The following is a 21,129-nucleotide window of genomic DNA, read 5'->3' on the forward strand; positions in this document are numbered from 1 at the left end:
TCTGTAGTGATGATGTCACAACACACCAATTAAAAGTTAAAGCTAAAAGTTTGTAGAATTTGGACTACTTAAGTTAGTTTTTTCAGCTGTTACCTCACACTCTTCAAGGTGCATTCAAGTGCACTGCCACTGTAGGAAAAAACATTTACTTCTTGAAAATAAAAACACAGCCTTGTTCATGCTGTTTCAAAGCTCCATCTTATGACAACATGATACAGAGCAAGATGGAAAATATCTGGCTACTGTTGCTGCAGACAGCTAACATCACATCAGTAGCACCACATCTTAGCAAACTAGACATTTAACGATAGCCTACTCAACATGAGTCTGACAGCAGTAGCCTACCTGCTGGTTGTGGCTAGATGGAGTACATGATCTGCAGGAAGTGACGTAGAGCCTCACCAAAAATCGTCGAGAATCCCCGACTGGTTAAGTTTAGTAAAACTGACATGTAGTACAGGTGTAAAATAGGGGGGAAAGAACAAAAAGTAAGTGAAGCCATTGTTTAAGTTTAGGCACAGATAAGTAAAGTTTGCATGTTGTCTATGATGTCACTTCCTGCAGATCATGTACTCGACGCAACAACCCTACCTCTGCTCTCTAATTAACCAGTTAGCTATCACAAACAACAAACACAAACAACACTGACCTCCTGGCAACACCAATGTTACCCACCTGCCGACCTTTTTTTTGTTTTTAATTGATTCATTGATACACAATTTATGGTTATCATCACAATGCAATATATTCATACAAAAAAAACAAGTACAGTTGGCAACATTTTTTGTGGTTAGGACTCAAGGATCAACTGATTTTTTTTTTCAACAAGATTTTCTTTTGTCAAGGTCTTAGTGTTGTCAAAAAACAAAAACTCTTGAAAACATATCAGGGGAATCCATTCAAATTTGGCACAAATGTCCTTCAAGGATGAACAGGTTAGATTTTGGCACTCAAACGTTAAAGGTCAAGATTATCTCGCAAAATACAACTTTGGCCTTGTGAATGTGATATCTCCTTTTGATAGTTCCTTCTGAATGAACTCAAGGAAATTGTATTTTCACAAACATATTTAGCCACACTTTAAGACTCCTCATAGCAATTATAACAAAATTTCACACAAATTGTTAATATTTTCTACGACAGTAGTAGAGGCATACAACCACATGGCAGTAATTCTAGTACTTCTTGTTGTTAAAAATGTTTATTAGTCTTTAGATTCCTTTCTCGCTAACAAGCCAACATGGAAAGAAAATGAAAATGAATAAAATGTTAAATAATATAATGTTACCAGCTGTTACGCAGAGGAAAATATTTATTGTCTGTATCAGCAGGGTATGTTATTTTGTTAACTTCATATAATGTACTTTCCAAGAACTGGATTGGAATGAACAAATAAATGAAAATGAAATGAATTCGTCTTTGTTGATCTTACAATCCACCACCAAAACCAAGTCCAGCTAGGACTCAGATCAATTATCTGAATGTTTCATGTTTCAAAAATTGTAATTGCATGATTAAGAACTCATGTAATTCATGATTAGACACTATCTAATCAGTAGCCTGCTGCATTCACCATTAACCTAGTGTACCATTACGAAAGTTCAACCTGCGAGTCTAAAGACCTTCCGTGATTAGGCGGTCTCTCTTTCTAGCACAGAATGATTGCTTCTGGTTGATAACCCACCAATCAGCTGGAGCATCCAGTGCATTTGTGATTGTGAGTGTTGTTTTTCTACCCACTCTCATTACTGCTGCTCTCCTGAAGGAAAGAACAGAGCTTGCTTTGTCACCAAAAAGTATGATTGCTGTCTGTCACAGTGTATTTTCTCTTGCTACCACTAGAGGAGGCCAAAGTTGTAAACTTAATGGTGGCTTCAGGCTTGGGGTTCATGTTAACAGTTTTCTCTTTATTTCTGCCATGTTTTCATCTGTTTCCCTCTAAGGGAAAACTATCCCAAGTAGCCTATTCAGCTGGAAAATGGAATATGTGGAAAGTTATTTATAATTAGTGAATGCTTGCAGCTTTCATCAAACACACATTTCTGAACAGAGTGCAGTTGTCTTTGTTTGCTAATTAGCATTTCTGTCTGCTGTGCCTGCTAACACTGAATCTATAGTGTCACATTTTCACCCTACTCTCCCTGGTGGCTCATTCTCATTGTTACATAATAAAGCTTTATTGGGAAAAAAGAAATTCCTATTATTTACTAAAGGCTTGAATAGTCATAAGCAATCAGAATCCCTTGACTGCACCATAAATTGAGTTAAAGAAAGTATTTTTACATTGAGAAAATGTAATGAATTCATGAATTCAAGGTTGCGTTACATGAAATGACAAAAAATATTTTAGTCAGGTAAGCTAAGAGCAGGTTGTTTTCATTTTTTATTTGTTTGTGTTTTCTTGCATTTCTTAAGACATCCAAGTCTAAAAAAAACAAGAGGAAGAAAAGTAAATACTGAAGTAGTTACCAGAAAAGACAGAATTATGTCGATAGAGTGGTAGGAGTACCAGGGCAGTTTGTAGGACTCTGTTCTGAGGTGAGCTGCACCTTTGTGTCTCATAACGAACTCTATCCAGAAGAGGGCGGAGTCCAGTGGCTGCATTGGCTGATCTCTGTGCAGCCTGGAGAGTCTCTGCATGTTCATCCTGTAAGAGGGCTCATTGAGGACTTCCTCTATGGCATTGAGGAGGGTGTTGTCTTTGTCCACAGTAGCTAATGTAAGAATCTTAGCTGCTCCTTTTTCCTTTAGTCGGAGCAGGTTGTCATACTGGTCAAAAAAAACAGGCAGACCCACAACTGGGACTCCATGATAAATAGCTTCTTGAACTCCGTTTGTTCCCCCATGAGCCACGAATAGTTTAATCTTGGAATGTCCAAGGAGGTCATTCTGTGGCATCCAGTCCACTATCATAGTGTTGTTGCCTACAGTGGCTGGTCTGTCACCTTTATGCCTCCAGATGACTTTCTGAGGTAATTTAGCAAAAGCTGCAGCGATCTCATTGGTCAAGTCAGCAGGAAGTTCATTCACAAACGTCCCCAGAGACATAATGATGAATCCATGTTCTCCAGAACTCTGCACAAACTCCTCCAGGTGTTCAGGAAGTGGTTCAGAAGGTTTACATTGAAACCCTCCAATGTACACAACATTAGGCATGGTGGGCCGAGGGAACTCAAACACAAAGTCCACTCTCATCAGCCACAGGTCTGCTCCTCGTAATAAGTCACTGTATCTGACCTCTGGGCCAAAGAACTCATCACAAACAGCTTGATACTGAGGGCTAATTAGAAATGCATCCTGAGCTTGCCAAATTACATAAAATAATAGATTTGTGAGTCTCTGTATGAAACTCATTTTGTCTGACAACCCTGAGCCAGTCATTGGGATATACGATAAAGGAGAAGGTGCAATGGCCAAATGTCCCTCTCCACTAGTGATCCACCGCACATTATAGACCAGAGGTAGCTTAAGAGCGTGAGATAACAATATACCTGCACCCCATGCTGGGTCAGTAAGGACTAGGTCATATTTTCTCTCCTTTAAACTATCCATCAACGCTTTGTCTTTAAACATGACAGTAGCCATTTTGCACATTATTCTATGAATGTCAAACATTGCAGTGAACATCTCGACCTGCAAACTCACAAAGTTCACAGCAGAGCCCCCTCCCCTTTCTATTTCAATTATCCTTTTCAGGATCGGTTTAATAAAGTCATGATTAAAAGCCTCACTGACAGGAACTGTGATTGTCTTGTAGTGTGGACAGTCATCCTTGATGTACCAGCTTTCATTGGTTCGTACCACATCAACGGAGTGTCCTCGAGAGTGGAGTGCTTTGATCATGATATCCATGTTGACCCAGTGGCTTCCCTCTAAAGGTACGATCAAAACCTTTCCCCCATGACACATTCTGAATGTAAAGAATCCCAAGAATAAAAGGAGAATAAAAGTTTTTATCCTTCCACCTGGCGACATCTTTAACCTGAAAGAAGAACAGATATAAAATTTAATTTGGGGTGTCTCTGAATGACACCTACCATACAAGTCTTTTTTACTTTTTTTGCATTCAGGTTTCCCTCTGAGAAAGGAGAATATAATTTCATGCAAGATCAAACTGTTACATACCTGTTTTATATGAGGCAGCCCCGAGCATGCATACGCTTATTCCTTGGATGTTGGTGTGAAACTACCAGAGAATGCATAGTGCAAATTTCAGGAAAGCTCTCATAAGAAGATTATCATTAAGCTTTTCTTTGGGCCTTTCTTGAAGAACAACGTGACCTCTTTATTGAAGCTGTGGGCAGATTCATGTAACAGCTATTTGTTTTCCCTTGTGTGAATTTAGCCGGAGATATTTTTCTTTAACTGTTTGCGGCATGCACTCACTCAGAAACATTCATACAAAATCACCTAAAAGATGCAAATCCTCTGGGACAAACCTAAGGTGTCTGGATAATATTGTATGTTATTAAAATAACAAGTTACATACTTGCAACAACTAGCCTGTCTTTGCCTTACATCATACTAAAGGTGTAAAATGAATCCGGCTTACCGTATGTAACTGTTGCAGTGCAATAAGCTGAAGACAGAAGTATTTGCTTTATAATCCAGAGAGGCCTCAACAACAGTAGCGCCTAACATGTAGACAAATAATGTGGTCTGTCTAGGTGTTTTCTGCTCATACCTCACACCTTTTAAAAACACTCCATGATCTAAATGTACTTAAAAACAGTATAGTATATACTGTACATATAGTCAAGTCAAGTCACTATTTATAGAGCACATTTAAAACAACCTCAGTCGACCAAAGTGCTGTACAATTGCAAAAGTGTATATACAGTATATATATACCGGTATATATATATAATATAGTGTACCTTGATGTAAATTTAATACGTTTAAAAAATTAGTAAACTTAATATAATATTTGATAAGTCCCTAAGAGCAGTACAACTTTCAAGTATCATGTCACTCTTACTGTAAGTCTAAAATAAAACTAACATGTGCAGTAATGAGGGTTCATATGTCAACAGTAAATCTATACTTAAAGCAGATATCAGTGGAATGTTTTTGTTAATATAAGTCCTAAATAGTCCTATTTTCCGTCAGCAATCACTTACATGAAGTATTTCAGCCTAAACACGAGTCTCTCCGTCACTCTGCTCTGCTGTAACCCGAGGAGAAAATGTTCCTTGTGGGATACAAGTGTTATCCAATGAGGAGAGAGAACGGCATGAAGGGCTGTGTGTGCAGCCAAGGGATGCGCGTGAATGTGGTGACGTAGCACGAGGACCAATTGATGCCTGACAAGGGCGGGGGCTGCTAACTCATGGTGCGTTCAAAGAAACTCGTACTTTGTGTTTTTCCTTCCTGTGAAGTCATACCAGTTCGATCTGGTACGAGTTCACGGGTCGGAAGTTACGAGTGGCCGTTATAGGGAACTTTCACAGACAACAGGATGGTAAAAACACGAGCTACGGGTTACCTGGAACGCTACCAAGTCGTAGTTGTGACTTGAAGCTGTAACTTACGGTTTCAAAAGCCTGCCTTGAACGCAGCATTAGCCAAAACGGCCGTGAAGCTGATATCTGCTTTAATACAATCTGATGAGTGTAAGTGATCTATCTTTACAGTATTATTAATGAGCAGACCTTTGTAGCTATTTGAAGTCAGTTGCTCTGCAGTGTACATACTAGTGGTGCCTATGTTTCTTTTTCAACTGTAATGGTTTAACATGGCCATGGAGAGGCAGTGCAGGGTCAACCACAGGCTGAGAGCTGCTAAGCTGCAGAACACAAGAGTCATCCTGGTTCTCAGAGATATGGAAAAGTGACCCTAAGGTCCTTTAATACATGTCTCCAAATTTACATAATCTGAGGCATCTGCATGCAACATCAATCAAACAACAAGACAGATGTTGAGGAGTTATAATAGCTATTTTTCAGTTGTGATGGAGCTAGGTCATTGTGCTTAATCTCAGTATCAGTATGTTAAAAACATTAGAGTTAGGCCCATAATGAATATTGTGATGTGTCATCCTGGATAACGCAGGATGTTTTCTCAGGCTGAAGGGTGCAGGGGCTGCCTGGAAAATTCAAGTCCCGGCATGAGAGATCCCTCTGTTTCCTCTCTCTCACACACATCTTCTCTTATCTGTCATGTTTCGGTTGCTGATCTGGGGGGCTGCCTTGTAATTGGCTTTCCAGGGATCCATAAATTACTGAAATGAATTGAATTAAATTAATCACTCTATTCTGTAACCTGCATAAACATAAAAGCCATTAGTAAAACAGTAATCCTATATGATACCGTGAGGACATGCTCGCGCTGTTTTTCTACTAGGCCCAATGATACACCTGTACTCTATGATCCCAGTGTATACTCGATGAAATGAATGTACTAGAATTTATTGAAATACAGAGAAAATTGTACTGGACATGGATCATTTCATTTCTGAGGTTTCTTATATGTAGTAGTACACCAATTTTCATTCATGTTTAAATCAAATCAAATACAGAATTCAGAATTTTTGAGATAAAATAATAGTAATAATTAAAAATAAAAAACATGGTTCTGTGAGAAGCTCAGGTCTTAAATCTGCAGCTTGAGCTCTGCCACAGCAGTAGTTTACAGAGGGACTGTGGAGAGCAGGCCCATTTCTCATTGCTAATCTTCACTTGCTCAGTGAACTGTTAATGTGCTTTAACTCAATTTCCATAATGTCCTTAGAGGAGACTTCCAACATGGTTAGGGACAATGATGTTGGCCCATTTGTAAATAACTGGGATGAAGAGAAGAGCAGAGCCAAGGATGGACACCAGGAGGAAGGCCCACAGAAACATTCGATCCAGAACCTGTGCTACAAACTTCCAGTCTTGTACCACCTGTGCCAGAAAAGACACACGTGTTACTCTCTCGACACGAAATTTCTAAGTATTTAGTGACAAACTGTGTAGGATCAAAAATGATTGTTTATAACAAATTAAAGAAAGATAAACAGGAAAATTCCAACAAACTCACCTCTCTGACCTCATTTTCTTTAACCACATGCATGGTTATGTAGCGAATAGAATCCAAAGCTGCTTGCAGGTGACGTCTTGTGTAGAGAAGCGGGGTGAGTTCAGGTGCTGAGTCCTTCATCATACCCAGTCCTAGTCCTCCTCCCGTCCTGGCAACTCCAGCTGTGGCATAACGATCCACATGGCTGCGCATGCACAGCAGCTTAGGCAGTCGATGCAGGAAAATCTTCCTCACCCAAGGTGCCATGCCATGGTGTGTAGAAGAGGACCGATGGTGGATGTTGATGGCAAAGACTGTGATGATGATGGAAAGTGTGACAAAGATCATGGTGAAGACTAGGTACTCCCCAATGAGAGGGATAGCCTTTGAGGAGGACGGGATAATCTCCTCGATGACCAGGAGGAAAACAGTGAGCGACACCAGCACCGAGGTGCAGAGAGAGATCTTCTCACCACCGTTGGAGGGCAGGTAGAAAACAAGGATGGTGAGGAAGGACAGGCCAATGCAAGGGATGATGAGAAAGAGGGTGTAGAAAAGAGGCAACCTGCGAATGATGAAGGAGTAGGTGATGGTGGGGTAGGAAGAGCTTCCATCTTTCCTCAGACCACGGCTGCCTGTGGCCTTTACTATCTCCCATTCACCATTGTCAAAATAGTCCTGCTTGTCCACGTGGAAGTCCTCCAGAATGATGTCCACCTGTTAAATAATGAGGACAATGTCATGTCAATCACTGGACACAACTGAGCTTAATAGACTATACACACCTTGGAGGAGAGACTCACCTGGGAGCCATCATATGTCCAGGAACCAAACTTCATGGAGCAGTTCTGGAGATCAAATGGGAAGAAGGTGACATCGATGGTGCAGGCTGACTTGTAATTGGCTGGTGGTGTCCATGATATAGTTCCATCAAACCTAACAACAGCTTTGGTGACAGTTCCTTCAAAACGCCCGTCTGAACTGTTGAAAGAAACAACATTTATCGTTGTTTTAAGAACTTCTATTTCATGTCAGGCTGTATTTTACATTCAAAGCTATAGTTTGGGTTCTAGAATACACTTCATTTTTTTTGGTACTCCTGTCACACTGAATCCATAGGCACTACACCAACTATGTCCTCTCACAATTTCTACTCAAATAACGTAATTTTGATTATTAGATGGTCTCTTGAAATTCTAGTGCTGCATGCATAGCATATCATTATGGCCATGACAACATATTGAATTTGGAAAATATGAAATGTATGTAAAATGCACATACTTATCATACAGTACAACATCAGGAAGCCAGAGCCTATCAGAGGGGACTCGGACAGTTGTGATGCCCAAATACTCATCAGGGTCCCATCTGAGCTTCATGTCAGTCCACTCCTATACACAGGAAAATAAAATTATGAAGATTCAACAAAATAAATATCTATACATAGTGACTTTAAAGATAAGCTTGTCCTTTTGTTAGATATACTACTTACTTGCTGTCCTGAGCAACCTTTGTGTGAACAAGCAGTCAGCTAACTTAGCTTCTCACAAACACCAGAGAAACAGCTTGTCTGGGTCTATAATAAAATCTGTCTTCCAGTACTTTTAATAGCAAATCTATCATATTCTTGGACATGTCATACTTGTGATAGAATAATGTTGAAGATGAGACAGTTTGTGAAAAAGAAAAAAATTAAAAGGAAAAGGAGATGAAAGAGATATTCCTTTCATTTTGCCAAAGGCATCTGTGTCCTCTGCCCTTCCATTAACCTGAACGGCCTGGTCTTTGGGGATAATTCATAAGATGCATGACAGACAGGACACCCCAAGACCATGAATAAGGCTGACAGGAGCCTGGGTGGGGAGGAAATGACTTGTGGAGGCAGGTGCGTGGGCACAGTACGAAAAGGACTCATATAGATGAGGACTGTCAGTGAAATGCCACCAGATCAGATTAAAGAGGGCCGAGGTGAAAGTGACTGGTTGTCTCAAAATGCCATGTAAGCCAGAGGCTGTAAAAGTATTTCCATAGCCCTAACCACTCACTTATAATGTTACCTGAATGTTTAGATGATGGCCAAATGCAATGCTGCCGCAGCTGGTAGCGTTAGGTGCGATGTTTCACTTACCTGTTTCATCCACACATTGGTTGTCATCAGCTGGTTTTTCTCATCCTAGAATGGCAAAACAACAATCTGTTAAAACCTTAGTTTGAAAAGAAAATGGCAGGACAATATTTGAAATATTATTCAGTCTTTCAGCCCTGTTAACACCTCAGTGACACACATCCATAAACAATATTAAGAATATGCTTTTTTATCCTCACCACATCAACTAGCTGGGAGATGGCCAGTCCAAACTTGACACAGATGGTCTGGTTTTGATATACCACTGGACGAACCCATTTCTGGTAGTTTCCAAAGAGGTATTTGAATAGCTTGTCCTCTGCTTTTGCATAAGATGAGAGCTTTGGGACCCCTGAAAGGTTGGAGAGGACAAGACAGTTAAAGAGGAAAATTACAACATGTAGCTGATAAAACAGTACCTCTGATTTATTCACCAATTCCAACTACACTGTCGATAATGACTCAATTTCTAACTCTGTTTCCAACATTGCCCTCAAACAGCACAGCAGTCACCTTTCTGATCTTACCACCATGTCTATGTGTCAAGTTTCTGCAGATATTACCTCTGTGGTACTGTATAGGTTTGATTTCAAGAAGGAGAGACATCAGATCTTTGACTGAAACACGTGTGAATATACAGTGCAGTGAAAGTTAGGAAGTATTTTCGGCCACAAAGCCATCATTTTACAAAAGGATAATATCAAATGAAGCAGTCATGACATTTGACTGTACATAGCATTGAAGAGGCTTGGACCACTTCCTATACACTGATACACTGTGACTCATGTGTACCAGTGTTTGTTATCAAACTCATCTCAACTTTCTTTGGTTTTTTATTATTATTTATTTTATTAAAACATAACTGCTTGCCAGTGGTTTTTTGAGATGATAAATAAGCGAACAGGACAGGCCCAAACATGACTTGGACTTTGGACTGATGGTGGTGAAAGAATCTGTTATACAACATTTGTGTACTCAAGTAACAATGAACACTTACTAGGATTCACAGTTCACATTGACAGACAAAAGACAGTACGCCCAGAAAAACTAGATGGTGCCAACTCACATCAGCATTATGTGACTATTTCTTTCTAACCAAACATGAGCCTATGTATTTAAAAGAATATAAACAAAATACATGTATTTCTGTCCTCACATGCTTACAATGTATTTACTGAGTAGGTGACAAAGTCTGTGTAGTGCATAGTGTAACTACCTAAACTCCAGTCAAATTGCAGCTTTGTTTTGCTGAAACTGATCTCCACTACAGAGTAAAAATTATTGATTGCATTACACGCAATTTCTCTCATCCTGCTCTTTAAATCATTCACCATCGCAGTTATAAACTCAATTTATGAATGGAGATTGTGGCTTGAAAGCTACTTCTAGACTGACCACAAATGTATGGTGTCACCCTTTCAGTGTCTGCAGATCAATACAGACAAGGCTGCAACACCCTCAATCAATGACCCTGTAATCAGCAAATTCATCATCTCTTCAGCTTCTCCCCCACTTAGACCAGCGTCCCGCTTGGCTGAGCGGCAAGCTGCAGTGACTGCTGAATTCCACATTAATCTGTTTCAGAGTATGATGGGTAATCATAGAGTCAGAGGCAGAATAAACCACTGAGTTAATATACAGTATGTGCACCAAGAAAAGGGAATGCTCATTTGTAATAGCTGGGAAAATCATGCTGAGTAAAGTTCATGTTTCGCGTTAACGAATTCCTGCACTTTCAAGGAGACCTGGGTCAATGCTTGCAGCTGTCTGCCTGGTGCAGTGGGCAGCATGTCAAAAAGCATATCGGTAATAGATCATGAAAAAAAACATGGGATAATATAGAATGAGTACTTTTTTTATGTATACTACCATAAAGGCGATGAAAATTACACTAATCTAAAGTAAATAGGATACATTGCCATAACAAGCCAAATATGCAAAACCTATGACATACTGTAGATACATGTATACACTGTACACAGTGTTATGGCTAGAGTGGACATAAGCTAGTTGATACAATTTATCCCTGTATTTATATATATATATATATATATATATATATATATATATATATATATATATATATATATATATATATATATATATATATATATATATATATATATATATATATATATATAACATGTCCCTGTATCATATACCCTACCTTTTCCTCTTATTCTACCCTGCTGAGTTGGCTGCAGCAGCTCATACCCTTTTATATTCATAATACTGTATGCACACCTGCCTGCCTCATGCTGCATTCATCTCATAGCAGGATTACCTGGTGTTTGCTTTGTGGACAGCATTCAGATCAAGATCAAAAGTATATATTTTTTTTTATATGTATCACAGTTTTCCTGATTTTCTTCATTACTTAGTTTGAATTGTGTAACCAGGCAAAGTCAAATGAAATGTGGATGAGGTCCAACACTTCACCCTGTAAATGTTTGTAATTAAGTTAAGTCATAGATGTTAATTTGACAGATTAGCTTGTAGAATTGTTTTGCTTGTTCAATTGACAGTTGACCCACTTTCTATAAAAGCCTTTTAAAGGCTATCACTCTCACATTGATATTTTTTTGTTTCACTAACTTGATATCATCACTCTTTACAAACCATCTGGCAATTTATACATTTCTACACCCTCCTCCTTGGTTTCTTGGTTACAAATCCACTAGACTCCAACTCATCTCCAACTATGCCATCTGTCGCCACCATGATAATTTTAAGAGGCATTCCCAGTCCTTGGGAAACTTACGCAGTGAGTGACACAGGTGGCAACAGCACAGCAACGGCAACAGCAGCAGCAGTGCGAGAGAGGTGGCTGCTCCTCCTGCTCTCAGCATCATATCAGAGGTGGCACTGGATGCACAGTGCTGGTCCCTCAGGCATCACAGAGCTGGAAAATGAATATTAAAAACAGTGGTTATTAAAAACAGGAGAGGGAGCTGAGCTAGTAGAGTGAGGCTTTAACAATGCCATGGGTTAAGGGTGCAAATCCCATGGCAGCCACCCCTGCTCCCTTTGGTAAACCATAGTCAGTCACAGTTATGGATTTCAGTACATAGGCTTCGTTAAGTAAGCAAGCAAACAAACGAAAACACATTCTAAACAACAAAATGCCTCAATCACACACCTTTGATATACAGAACGGGAATCCTGCACAAGCATGCACTGTACCCTCACTTTGCTTATCTCTCCAAGGTAATAAGCACATTTGACATTGTAATGCATGCAAATGCTGTATACGTACCTGCACTGAGTCTCTCCCATTAATACGCAGTCCAGAGCGGTGATGATGGTGGGTACCCAGACAACAGCGACAGAGCTGCTCTAGCGCTCCTCCATTCCATGCAGGGTCTTTCTCTCGCCTCATACAGCTGCTCCTCTCCCTGCTGTCTCCAATTGTGCAAAGAAAACACATCCTCCTCCTCCTTTTTCAGAGAACCCGCCCCATTTTCCCCAACCACCACCTCCACCCCCCTTCCCCCTCTCCAAGCATTCTTGTATTCACTCAACACAGACAGGGTCAGTTGCCTCCTCTCCATGTATCTCCACAGCATCATCAGGAAACGACAAGGGCAGCTCTGCCACTGCTATGTCCAGTTTATTACCTGGTGTCCACATCTGCCTGTGATGCTGTGTTTTTTTGTTCCTCTTATTCCTTACACTCTCTCAGTATGTGAATGTGACTGCTTCCATGGCGACAGCATATTGAGATGGTGTGGGCTATGGGATGGGGGGCGGGGGTTGGGGGTGGGGGGAATCAATACCCAGCTTTGAAGGATCAAGTTGTATAGCCGCATTATCTAATTTTTTTTTTTATTTGAATTTGATTTGAATATGATTTTTGAAAATCTGACCTTGACATTTCTGTTAAATTCATTCAAAAAAAAGCCTTTAAGGAATGAGAGATTGTACGAGTTACATTAGATCCAGAGAAAAACATGAATTCTGCTTCAACATAAATTCATTTTACAGTATTAAAATAATGTTCGGTTACATCTACCATATTGTATCCAATTTGGTGTGAGCAAATACAAAGAAAGCTAAATCTGTATTTGCAGTTACTCACAGTTTGTTAAGGGTTCAGGAAAAAGAGAAAGTATCAAATGATAAGTAAAATCTGAGCCAAATTGTACATCCAAAACCGATTAAACAAAGAGGAGGTTTGAAACTTGAATTTATAAGCTAAACAGAAATTGAAAACGCGGAAAATATCACATATTTATTGTTTGACAGGGACAGTGTACAGCTCTCCGCTGTACCAGAGTTAGCTACAAGCTCATTTTCATCTGTAGTCCCTGGGCAACATCACATCAATGGTCATATGAAAAAGACCAAAATAATAAAAGCAATTTACAAGCACATATCCACATAAAACAATTACATAAAAATCAAACTGTAAGAGGTAGGTAAAATAAAATGTCAGGACAAAGCTCACACTTATCTTTGCACTGAAATGCCTTGAATATAGTCTCCATCATTGGTTTTATTCTTTCAGGTGGTAAAATATTGTTATTTGACTTTCATTTGACTTTGGATCACACTATCTCAGAGGCATATTTATACCTGTAAATACTAAACAAGATATTCTTCACCACAGTTGAGCATATTGTCCTGCTACCAACGCTGGTACACTGGCAATTATAGTTCTCAAATCAGTTCAGTGGATCAAAACCTGCAAAAACTGAGTTTAAACTACATTTCACGTGCACTGAGTAGTGGGATTCTTTATTTACTGACTTTAATTAAAGATAGTATAAGCAGACAGGATCATCTTCTTTGAGACCCTGTGTTCAGTCTTTTAAGGTCAGGGTTGTGGTTCAGTAAACCAACATGTTGTATTTGAGAATGACTGAATTAATGAGAGCCTTTGATTGTTTCTGTTAAGCACACTGAAATTCATCTTCGGCTTACAAATGAATGATTAACACATTATATCCCTGTGCCACTGTGTTGTTGCATTGATCTTATCAACCGACAACTTTATCAATGACCTTTGATCTTCCTTATCGACTTGGCTTGCACGTGGATCCAGCTATTACTTCCAGCAGCCCAGAACTGAACTACAAAGTATCCTGATCAGCTCCTCCCCTTTGGGTTGGACAAACATTTGGTGGCCAGACTTGTCAGAACAGGGACAGACGCTACACAAAGCACAACGATTGGACGGAAAAACACAGGAGGCAACAGTAAGAAAGTTTGCTTATATCTACGTTTGAGTTGTACTGTAAGCAAAGTGTACTTGAACAAAGTAATGATAATCATTTGATCAGACATATTAACTTAGAGCTAGCAAGCTCTGACAAACTGAGCTGGTTGAAAACCAGGAGGACTTAGGATGGCAGAATGAAAATGGAAAATAATTGAAGTAAGAAATAACAATTATGATGAGCCGTGCACAACTTTTAACTGCACTGTTTGAACTGATTACAGTTCATTTTTACTGTGAAGACATGCTGGTCACTGTGGTTAACTCTCATTTCAGATGAGGCTGATCTACTGCTGCAGTGCTTTGCTGCTCCTCTGCCTCATTCCCAGAGCCTGTCAGGCTGGGAACATCTTGGTCTTTCCCGCTGAAGGCAGCCACTGGATAAACATGGATATTTTGCTTCAAGCTTTGCACTCAAAAGGACACAATATAACAATTCTACGCTCCAGCAAAAGCTGGTATATCAAGGATGACAAATCTTATTACAACATCATCACAGTCCAAGTTGAGAAGAGTTTAGATCAGGAGTTCATCACAAAAATCATATCTGAGAGCATTGCATTTGAAAGAGGGGCTCTTCCATTGATTAATTTTCTTCACTTGACTGTAGGAATGATGAGCACATTTATTGACGCTCATGAAGCTGTGAGTGAAACTATAACAGCAATTCTTGATGACCGAGAATTGATAAGAAACCTGAATGACAGCAAGTTTGACTTGGTGCTCGCTGACCCTTGCTGGGGAGGTGGGGTCATTTTGGCCAAATATCTGAACCTTCCATTGGTTTATAATGTTCGCTGGCTGATACCGCAAGAAGGTCATCTTGCTATTGCTCCTTCACCTCTATCCTATATTCCGATAACAGGAACTGGCAATACTGATAAGATGAGCTTTTTTCAAAGAGTTCAAAACGTTGTTTTGCATCTGATAACCCTAATGCAGAACCACCACGTGGTTAAACACACATATCAGAAAATATGTGACAAATACCTTGGGCCCAATAATGACTTTAACCACTTAATCCTCAATGCAGATATTTGGCTGATGAGAGTGGACTTTGTGTTTGAGTTTCCTCGGCCCACCATGCCTAATGTTGTGTACATTGGAGGGTTCCAGTGTAAACCTGCAAAACCTCTGCCTCAACACCTGGAGGAGTTTGTGCAGAGTTCTGGAGAACATGGAGTCATCCTCATGTCTCTGGGGACTTTTGTCAATGAACTTCCTGCTGACATGACCAATAAGATTGCTGCAGCTTTTGCCGAATTACCTCAGAAGGTCATCTGGAGGTATAAAGGTGACAGACCAACCACTGTGGGCAACAACACTATGATAGTGGACTGGATGCCACAGAATGACCTCCTTGGACATCCCAAGATTAAACTATTTGTGGCTCATGGGGGAACAAACGGAGTTCAAGAAGCTATTTATCATGGAGTCCCAGTTGTGGGTCTGCCTGTTTTTTTTGACCAGTATGACAACCTGCTCCGACTGAAAGAGAGAGGAGGGGGTAAAATTCTAACCCTTAAAACAGTTGACAAAGACAACAACTTCCTCGATGCCATACAGGAGGTTTTGAATGAGCCCTCCTACAGGATGAACATGCAGAGACTCTCCAGGCTGCACAGAGATCAGCCAATGCAGCCACTGGACTCTGCCCTATTCTGGATAGAGTTTGTCATAAGACACAAAGGTGCAGCTCACCTCAGAACAGAGTCATATAAACTGCCCTGGTACTCCTACCACTCTGTAGATGTATTTTTGTTCCTGGCTGGAGCTGTGCTACTCGTGTTTTTAACTCTTTTCATCTTTATGATGTGTTTATACAATGCAGTGTGTAAATCTAAAGTGAAACGTGACTGATTGTCAAGGGATATACAGCATTTTACATTTTATTTTTAAAGAATAGATAGATGCATGTTGCAATGGTTTTTACAATATCAAGATGAATTGTTTTCTAAAGGCAACATTTTGTAGTATGTTACGCTGTTACCTTTTCATCATCAAACAAATACTATAAATACATGAATGGAAGTAAAATATTTGATTGAATGTTGATGTTGGTTGTCTGTTTTTGTTGTGGGCATGTAATATTTCTACACATCCAACCACTAGGTGGAGCATTCTGCTTTGAAATAAATAACTGTGACAAAAGGCCGATATGATCAGCTTTGGGTGTTGCTTCTTTGTGTGGGTGTATGGGCCAGTCCCAAAGCACTCCCAAACGAACTTGAACTATACAGAGTATCACTCCATACCAAGTTACACTTGCAGCAGTGGAGGACAATTTTTTTGTGTGTGTGGTGTGTAAGTTCCTCACCCCATTCACTGAGCCTGGACCATGAACCATAAACCTGGGATAGCTGAAAAGCAACTTTATTTATATAGAATATTTGAAATTCAAGGTTTTTTTTCCCCCGAAGTGCTTAACGTAAACACAGAAAAGGCATCAGGATCAAATGTTACAAAATAAATAAATAAATATGGCAATCTATATACTGTATAAATATTCAAATAGGAGTTAAAATTAGTCAAAAAATAAAGTTAATTAAAATAAAATAGCCTACACTTGAATAGAAGATACATTAATTACAGGATAAACAAAGTAATGAATTGATTTCAGACATAACTTCTTTTTTTTCTCTTTTCTTTATACACGCACGCACGCACGCACGCACGCACACACACACACACACACACACACACACACACACACACCCTTGAGAATTTCAATTAGTTCGTTAAGCACGGTGTGAGCGTTTGATCTATAATACTTGACAAAGTCTGCAGCGAGTTTTCGACCGTGGTGCAGACTGTCGAAGACTCGCTGTCTAAGTGCTGAACAATACACTCGCATTCGTAGTCAATGAGTTTTGGGACGGCCCATATGACGAAGCTGCGCGTGGACGCGGAAACGTAGGGGGGAGTTGATAGTAGCTGTTTGGGGTTGGACCTGTGTGTGTGTGTTTGTGTGTGATGTGGGGGTCGCTGGATGTGTGTGTGCCATGTTGTGGTCCACCAGTTGATTTCATATTTGGATTGTGGATTGCCCTGTGGAACATTTGAAAAGGAACAATAAGTGGTGAGCTTTATCTCTAATTCTCACTGCAGCAGCTTCCTGTTATTTTTCTGAGCAATAGTAGGCTACATAGTGACTGTAATCTGCCATGGCATGTTTGACTTGCTACAGCATGACTCATTTGCATGTAAATGTTTACTTAGGAATTTGCCTCCTTGGTGTGCATGCAGCTTGTTCACAGCCTGACTTTCATTACAGATTCAAAGTGCAAGACAAGTCACCTCATGTCAACTCAAGTGTTTTGATTTGAGTCTTCCATCCTTCATGCACCCAACCAAAGAGTCTGTTGAGTGAGTTCCATTCTTATAACATTGTTAATGTTTTAGACAAGTTCAGTTTAAGTAGAAAGTGTGATGTAAGTTTAAGCATGGACATGCTGTTTCTGTAGATGGCTTCAGAGCTTTGAGTCGCTGCAGTCAACTTCCCTAAAATTGAAGTGCTCAGTGCTGTACATTCAGCAGAACTGTTATCAGTCATCAAGTAAGTTTAAAAAAAAGACGGTTTTCTAACCGCACATTCACACACATGACACTTCATGTGTCATCCCTTTGAAATGAAAATGTGCGCAGATCTAAGGTCATTCCAAAGACATAAAACTACTTATACCATCACACAGCAATATTCCCAGAATAAGCTGCACTGTGTCTACATTACTCTTTCCCTTTTAACACAGCAGTTCTGGCTCATTGCACTTTTAGGACTTGGTACCTTGGTAAAGAGACAAGCTTCTCATGTAACTGTCATGAGGGTGGGACAAAAGAAACAAGGAAGTGTGTCAGGGTTGCACAACTTAGACCTCAAATCTTCACTGACTTTATTTTTAGTGGGTCCAGAGTTTGTTAACACAAGTTTCAGAATAGTTTAAACTTTTCAGTGTGACTTACTTTGCTACTTTCTTCTTGGTTGTGCACCAAGGGTAAGTTATCCTTGTTGACATTTGTTTCTAGCTTTTGACAGCTGCTGTTTTCGTGGATGAAGATGTTATTGACTCATGTCCATTGTTGAAGGATTAGACATGCGATCAGAAAGAAAATCTATGCATGAGAGTTATTATACATGCATCAATCATGCATTTCTTAGAGTGAAGCTCGTGGTTATTTCCTTCACACAGACTAAACGCCATGGTAATGAATACAAGCATGCTCAGGGAGATTAGGGTTTAACTCAGAACACATCCAGTGCTCTTGGCACTGAACTGCACTCTTACTTCCTGAGAGAGGCTCCATGTGTTATGTCCACGTGAGGGGAGTTGGAAGGATTTTTTTTTTTTTTTTTTTTTACCATGCAGAGACATAGTAAAAATGAATATCATTCCTACTGTAGATATGGGCATGCCTGTCTTTGTTGCACACACAATTTCTGGATTAGTTTAATAACATCAGTTTTTTGTGCTGTTGTTTTCCTATTTACATTACAGACCTGCTCCTTTTGAGAATATATGAAGATGATTTTATCTCTGGCTCGCATCATCTCTCTTTTGGCTGTCGTTATTCCAGCTGCCAGAGGTGGGAAAGTTCTGGTGTTTCCACATGATGGCAGCCACTGGGTAAACATGAAGGTACTCGTTGAGGAGCTGCATTCCAGGGGTCATGCTGTGACAGTTATCCGGGCTGCAGACAGCTGGTACGTCAGCAAAACTTCTCCACATTACAATACAGTCACAGTCAATATTGCTGGAGGTGGAGATGAGGATTTTTATCGTGCCTTCATCTCAGAAACTATTCAAATCAAACGAAGCAAAGGGTCCATGTGGACCCTTTTCGCTGCAGCCAGGGAATTAAAGGACAGGTTCTTTGAATTACACAAAAGAGTGTGTGAAATGGTTGTGTACATGCTTGAAAATAAAGAGTTAATGAGGTCCTTCCAAGATGCCAAGTATGATATGGTTTTGACAGACCCAGCTAATGGAGGAGGGGTCATTCTGGCTCACTACCTCGGATTGCCATTAGTGTTTAATGCGCGGTGGACTGTGCATGGTGAGGCCCATTTTGCAATTGCACCCTCTCCACTTTCCTACATCCCGTTTCCGCCTTCAGAATTAACAGATCAAATGACTTTCTTTGAGAGGCTCAAAAACATATATTTTTACACCACGAAGATGCATCTGTACAAACAGATATCTGGACCACATTATTCTATGTTGTCCAACCGCTACATTGGTCCAGATGTTGACTACTTCTCCCTGTTTCAAGCCGCAGACCTGTGGCTGATGAGAGTGGACTTTGTGTTTGAGTTTCCTCGGCCTACCATGCCCAATGTCATCTATATGGGAGGGTTCCAGTGTAAACCTGCAAAACCTCTGCCTCAACATCTGGAAGAGTTTGTGCAGAGTTCTGGAGAACATGGAGTCATCATCATGTCTTTGGGGACTTTGATTGGAGAGCTTCCCCATGACTTAGCCAATGAGATTGCTGCAGCTTTTGCTAAATTACCTCAGAAAGTCATCTGGAGGTATAAAGGTGACAGACCAGCCACTGCGGGCAACAACACTATACTAGTGGACTGGATGCCACAGAATGACCTCCTAGGACATCCCAATGTTAAACTGTTTGTAAGTCACGGAGGAACAAATGGAATCTATGAAGCTATATATCATGGAGTTCCTATGGTAGGCATTCCTTTTGTGTTTGATCAAGTTGACAACCTCTCTAGACTCAGAGCAAAAGGAGTTGCAAAGGTTATGGATATTTCTGCACTGGATATGAAAACATTTCAGACTGCCATAGAGGAGGTCCTGAATCATCCCTCCTTCAGGATGAACATGCAGAGACTCTCCAGGCTGCATCGAGATCAACCAATGAAGCCGCTCGACCGCGCCCTCTTCTGGATGGAGTTTGTCATGAGACACAAAGGTGCAGCTCACCTGAGAACAGAGTCCTACAAACTGCCCTGGTACTCCTACCACTCTGTAGATGTTGTATTATTTTTGCTAACAGTTGCACTGGTTATTTTTTTGTTTTTTGTTGGGTTAGTATGGGTGTGCTTCAGATTGTGTTTGAGAAGAAAACTTAAATCTGACTAATGATGAAGGGTTCATTGTGTAATTTCCCTGGTTGATGTATTACAGCCAGTTTAGCTAGAATCTTGTTGAATATTAAGGATACATGTCTGACATTTGCACTATACTGCTACAGAACTGATTGCTGGAACCTTCTAGAGAAAATGTGCCAAAGATTAAACACTGTTGCCAGTATTGACTGCTCTTTTACTGAATGAAGTCTGTCAGTAATCAGACATCATATGCTTCATAATGAATGCATGCATTTAAGCTTTAATTTTGGCCCTATCCAAAATAAAAGTCTGGAAACACAGGTGTTGCACGGTCGGTATACTAACTTGATGACATTAGATAAGATACAAATGTTAATTCTATTAAAAGCAAAGACCACGAGTTTTCAGTATAATATTGAAACATTCTTGACTGAAGAAAAACCATGTACATTTCTAGGTTTATTATAGTCCCTGCACTAGAAGTTGATCTAGATGAAAGTCTGCTGATCCATTTAGCAGCCACCAGGTTATGCTGTTCATTAGTTTATAGTCATAAGGAAAAATGTCTAAAATGTGAGCTTCTTACAAAAAAGACTTGTCAGAAGACAACAGAGCAAACATGATTATTATAGGACATATGACAAAACTAGCTCCTCAGACCATCAAAAGTGGCAGCTTTAGGGAGAATGAATTATGTAAATGCATTATAGAAAACTGTAT

General features: G+C 40.0%; 4 protein-coding genes across 5 annotated transcripts; 2 read left to right on the forward strand and 2 right to left on the reverse strand.

Annotated features, from left to right (window-relative positions):
• Positions 1-2,376: 2,376 nt before the first annotated feature.
• On the reverse strand, positions 2,377-3,975 carry LOC311008127 (UDP-glucuronosyltransferase 2C1-like; the record flags this gene model as incomplete). Its single annotated transcript, XM_084001563.1, has 1 exon — positions 2,377-3,975. The coding sequence occupies one exon, from the start codon at positions 3,973-3,975 to the stop codon at positions 2,377-2,379; it is 1,599 nt and encodes a 532-aa protein (XP_083857689.1).
• A 2,750-nt stretch (positions 3,976-6,725) lies between these two features.
• chrna5 (cholinergic receptor, nicotinic, alpha 5) lies at positions 6,726-11,976 on the reverse strand (the record flags this gene model as incomplete). Its single annotated transcript, XM_083995634.1, has 7 exons — positions 6,726-6,884; positions 7,021-7,716; positions 7,803-7,980; positions 8,281-8,390; positions 9,128-9,172; positions 9,325-9,476; positions 11,886-11,976. 7 exons carry the CDS (start codon positions 11,974-11,976, stop codon positions 6,726-6,728), a joined length of 1,431 nt encoding a protein of 476 aa, XP_083851760.1.
• Positions 11,977-14,255: 2,279 nt separating this feature from the next.
• LOC311008270 (UDP-glucuronosyltransferase 2C1-like) lies at positions 14,256-16,499 on the forward strand. Its single transcript, XM_084001777.1, has 2 exons — positions 14,256-14,322; positions 14,619-16,499. The coding sequence occupies exon 2, from the start codon at positions 14,619-14,621 to the stop codon at positions 16,200-16,202; it is 1,584 nt and encodes a 527-aa protein (XP_083857903.1). The 5' UTR covers positions 14,256-14,322; the 3' UTR covers positions 16,203-16,499.
• An 824-nt stretch (positions 16,500-17,323) lies between these two features.
• LOC311008271 (UDP-glucuronosyltransferase 2A2-like) lies at positions 17,324-20,440 on the forward strand (the record flags this gene model as incomplete). Of its 2 annotated transcripts, XM_084001778.1 has the most annotated exons (4): positions 17,342-17,421; positions 17,617-17,708; positions 17,807-17,898; positions 18,836-20,440. In XM_084001778.1, exon 4 carries the CDS (start codon positions 18,857-18,859, stop codon positions 20,438-20,440), a length of 1,584 nt encoding a protein of 527 aa, XP_083857904.1. In that variant the 5' UTR covers positions 17,342-17,421; positions 17,617-17,708; positions 17,807-17,898; positions 18,836-18,856. The 2 variants fall into 2 exon arrangements, with proteins under 2 accessions (XP_083857905.1, XP_083857904.1); XM_084001779.1 differs by lacking the exon at positions 17,807-17,898 and having other exon boundaries at positions 17,324-17,421.
• Positions 20,441-21,129: the final 689 nt, after the last annotated feature.

The sequence above is a fragment of the Trachurus trachurus genome (assembly GCF_905171665.1).
Source record: "Trachurus trachurus genome assembly, chromosome: 3".
NCBI classification, from domain to species: Eukaryota; Metazoa; Chordata; class Actinopteri; order Carangiformes; family Carangidae; genus Trachurus; species Trachurus trachurus.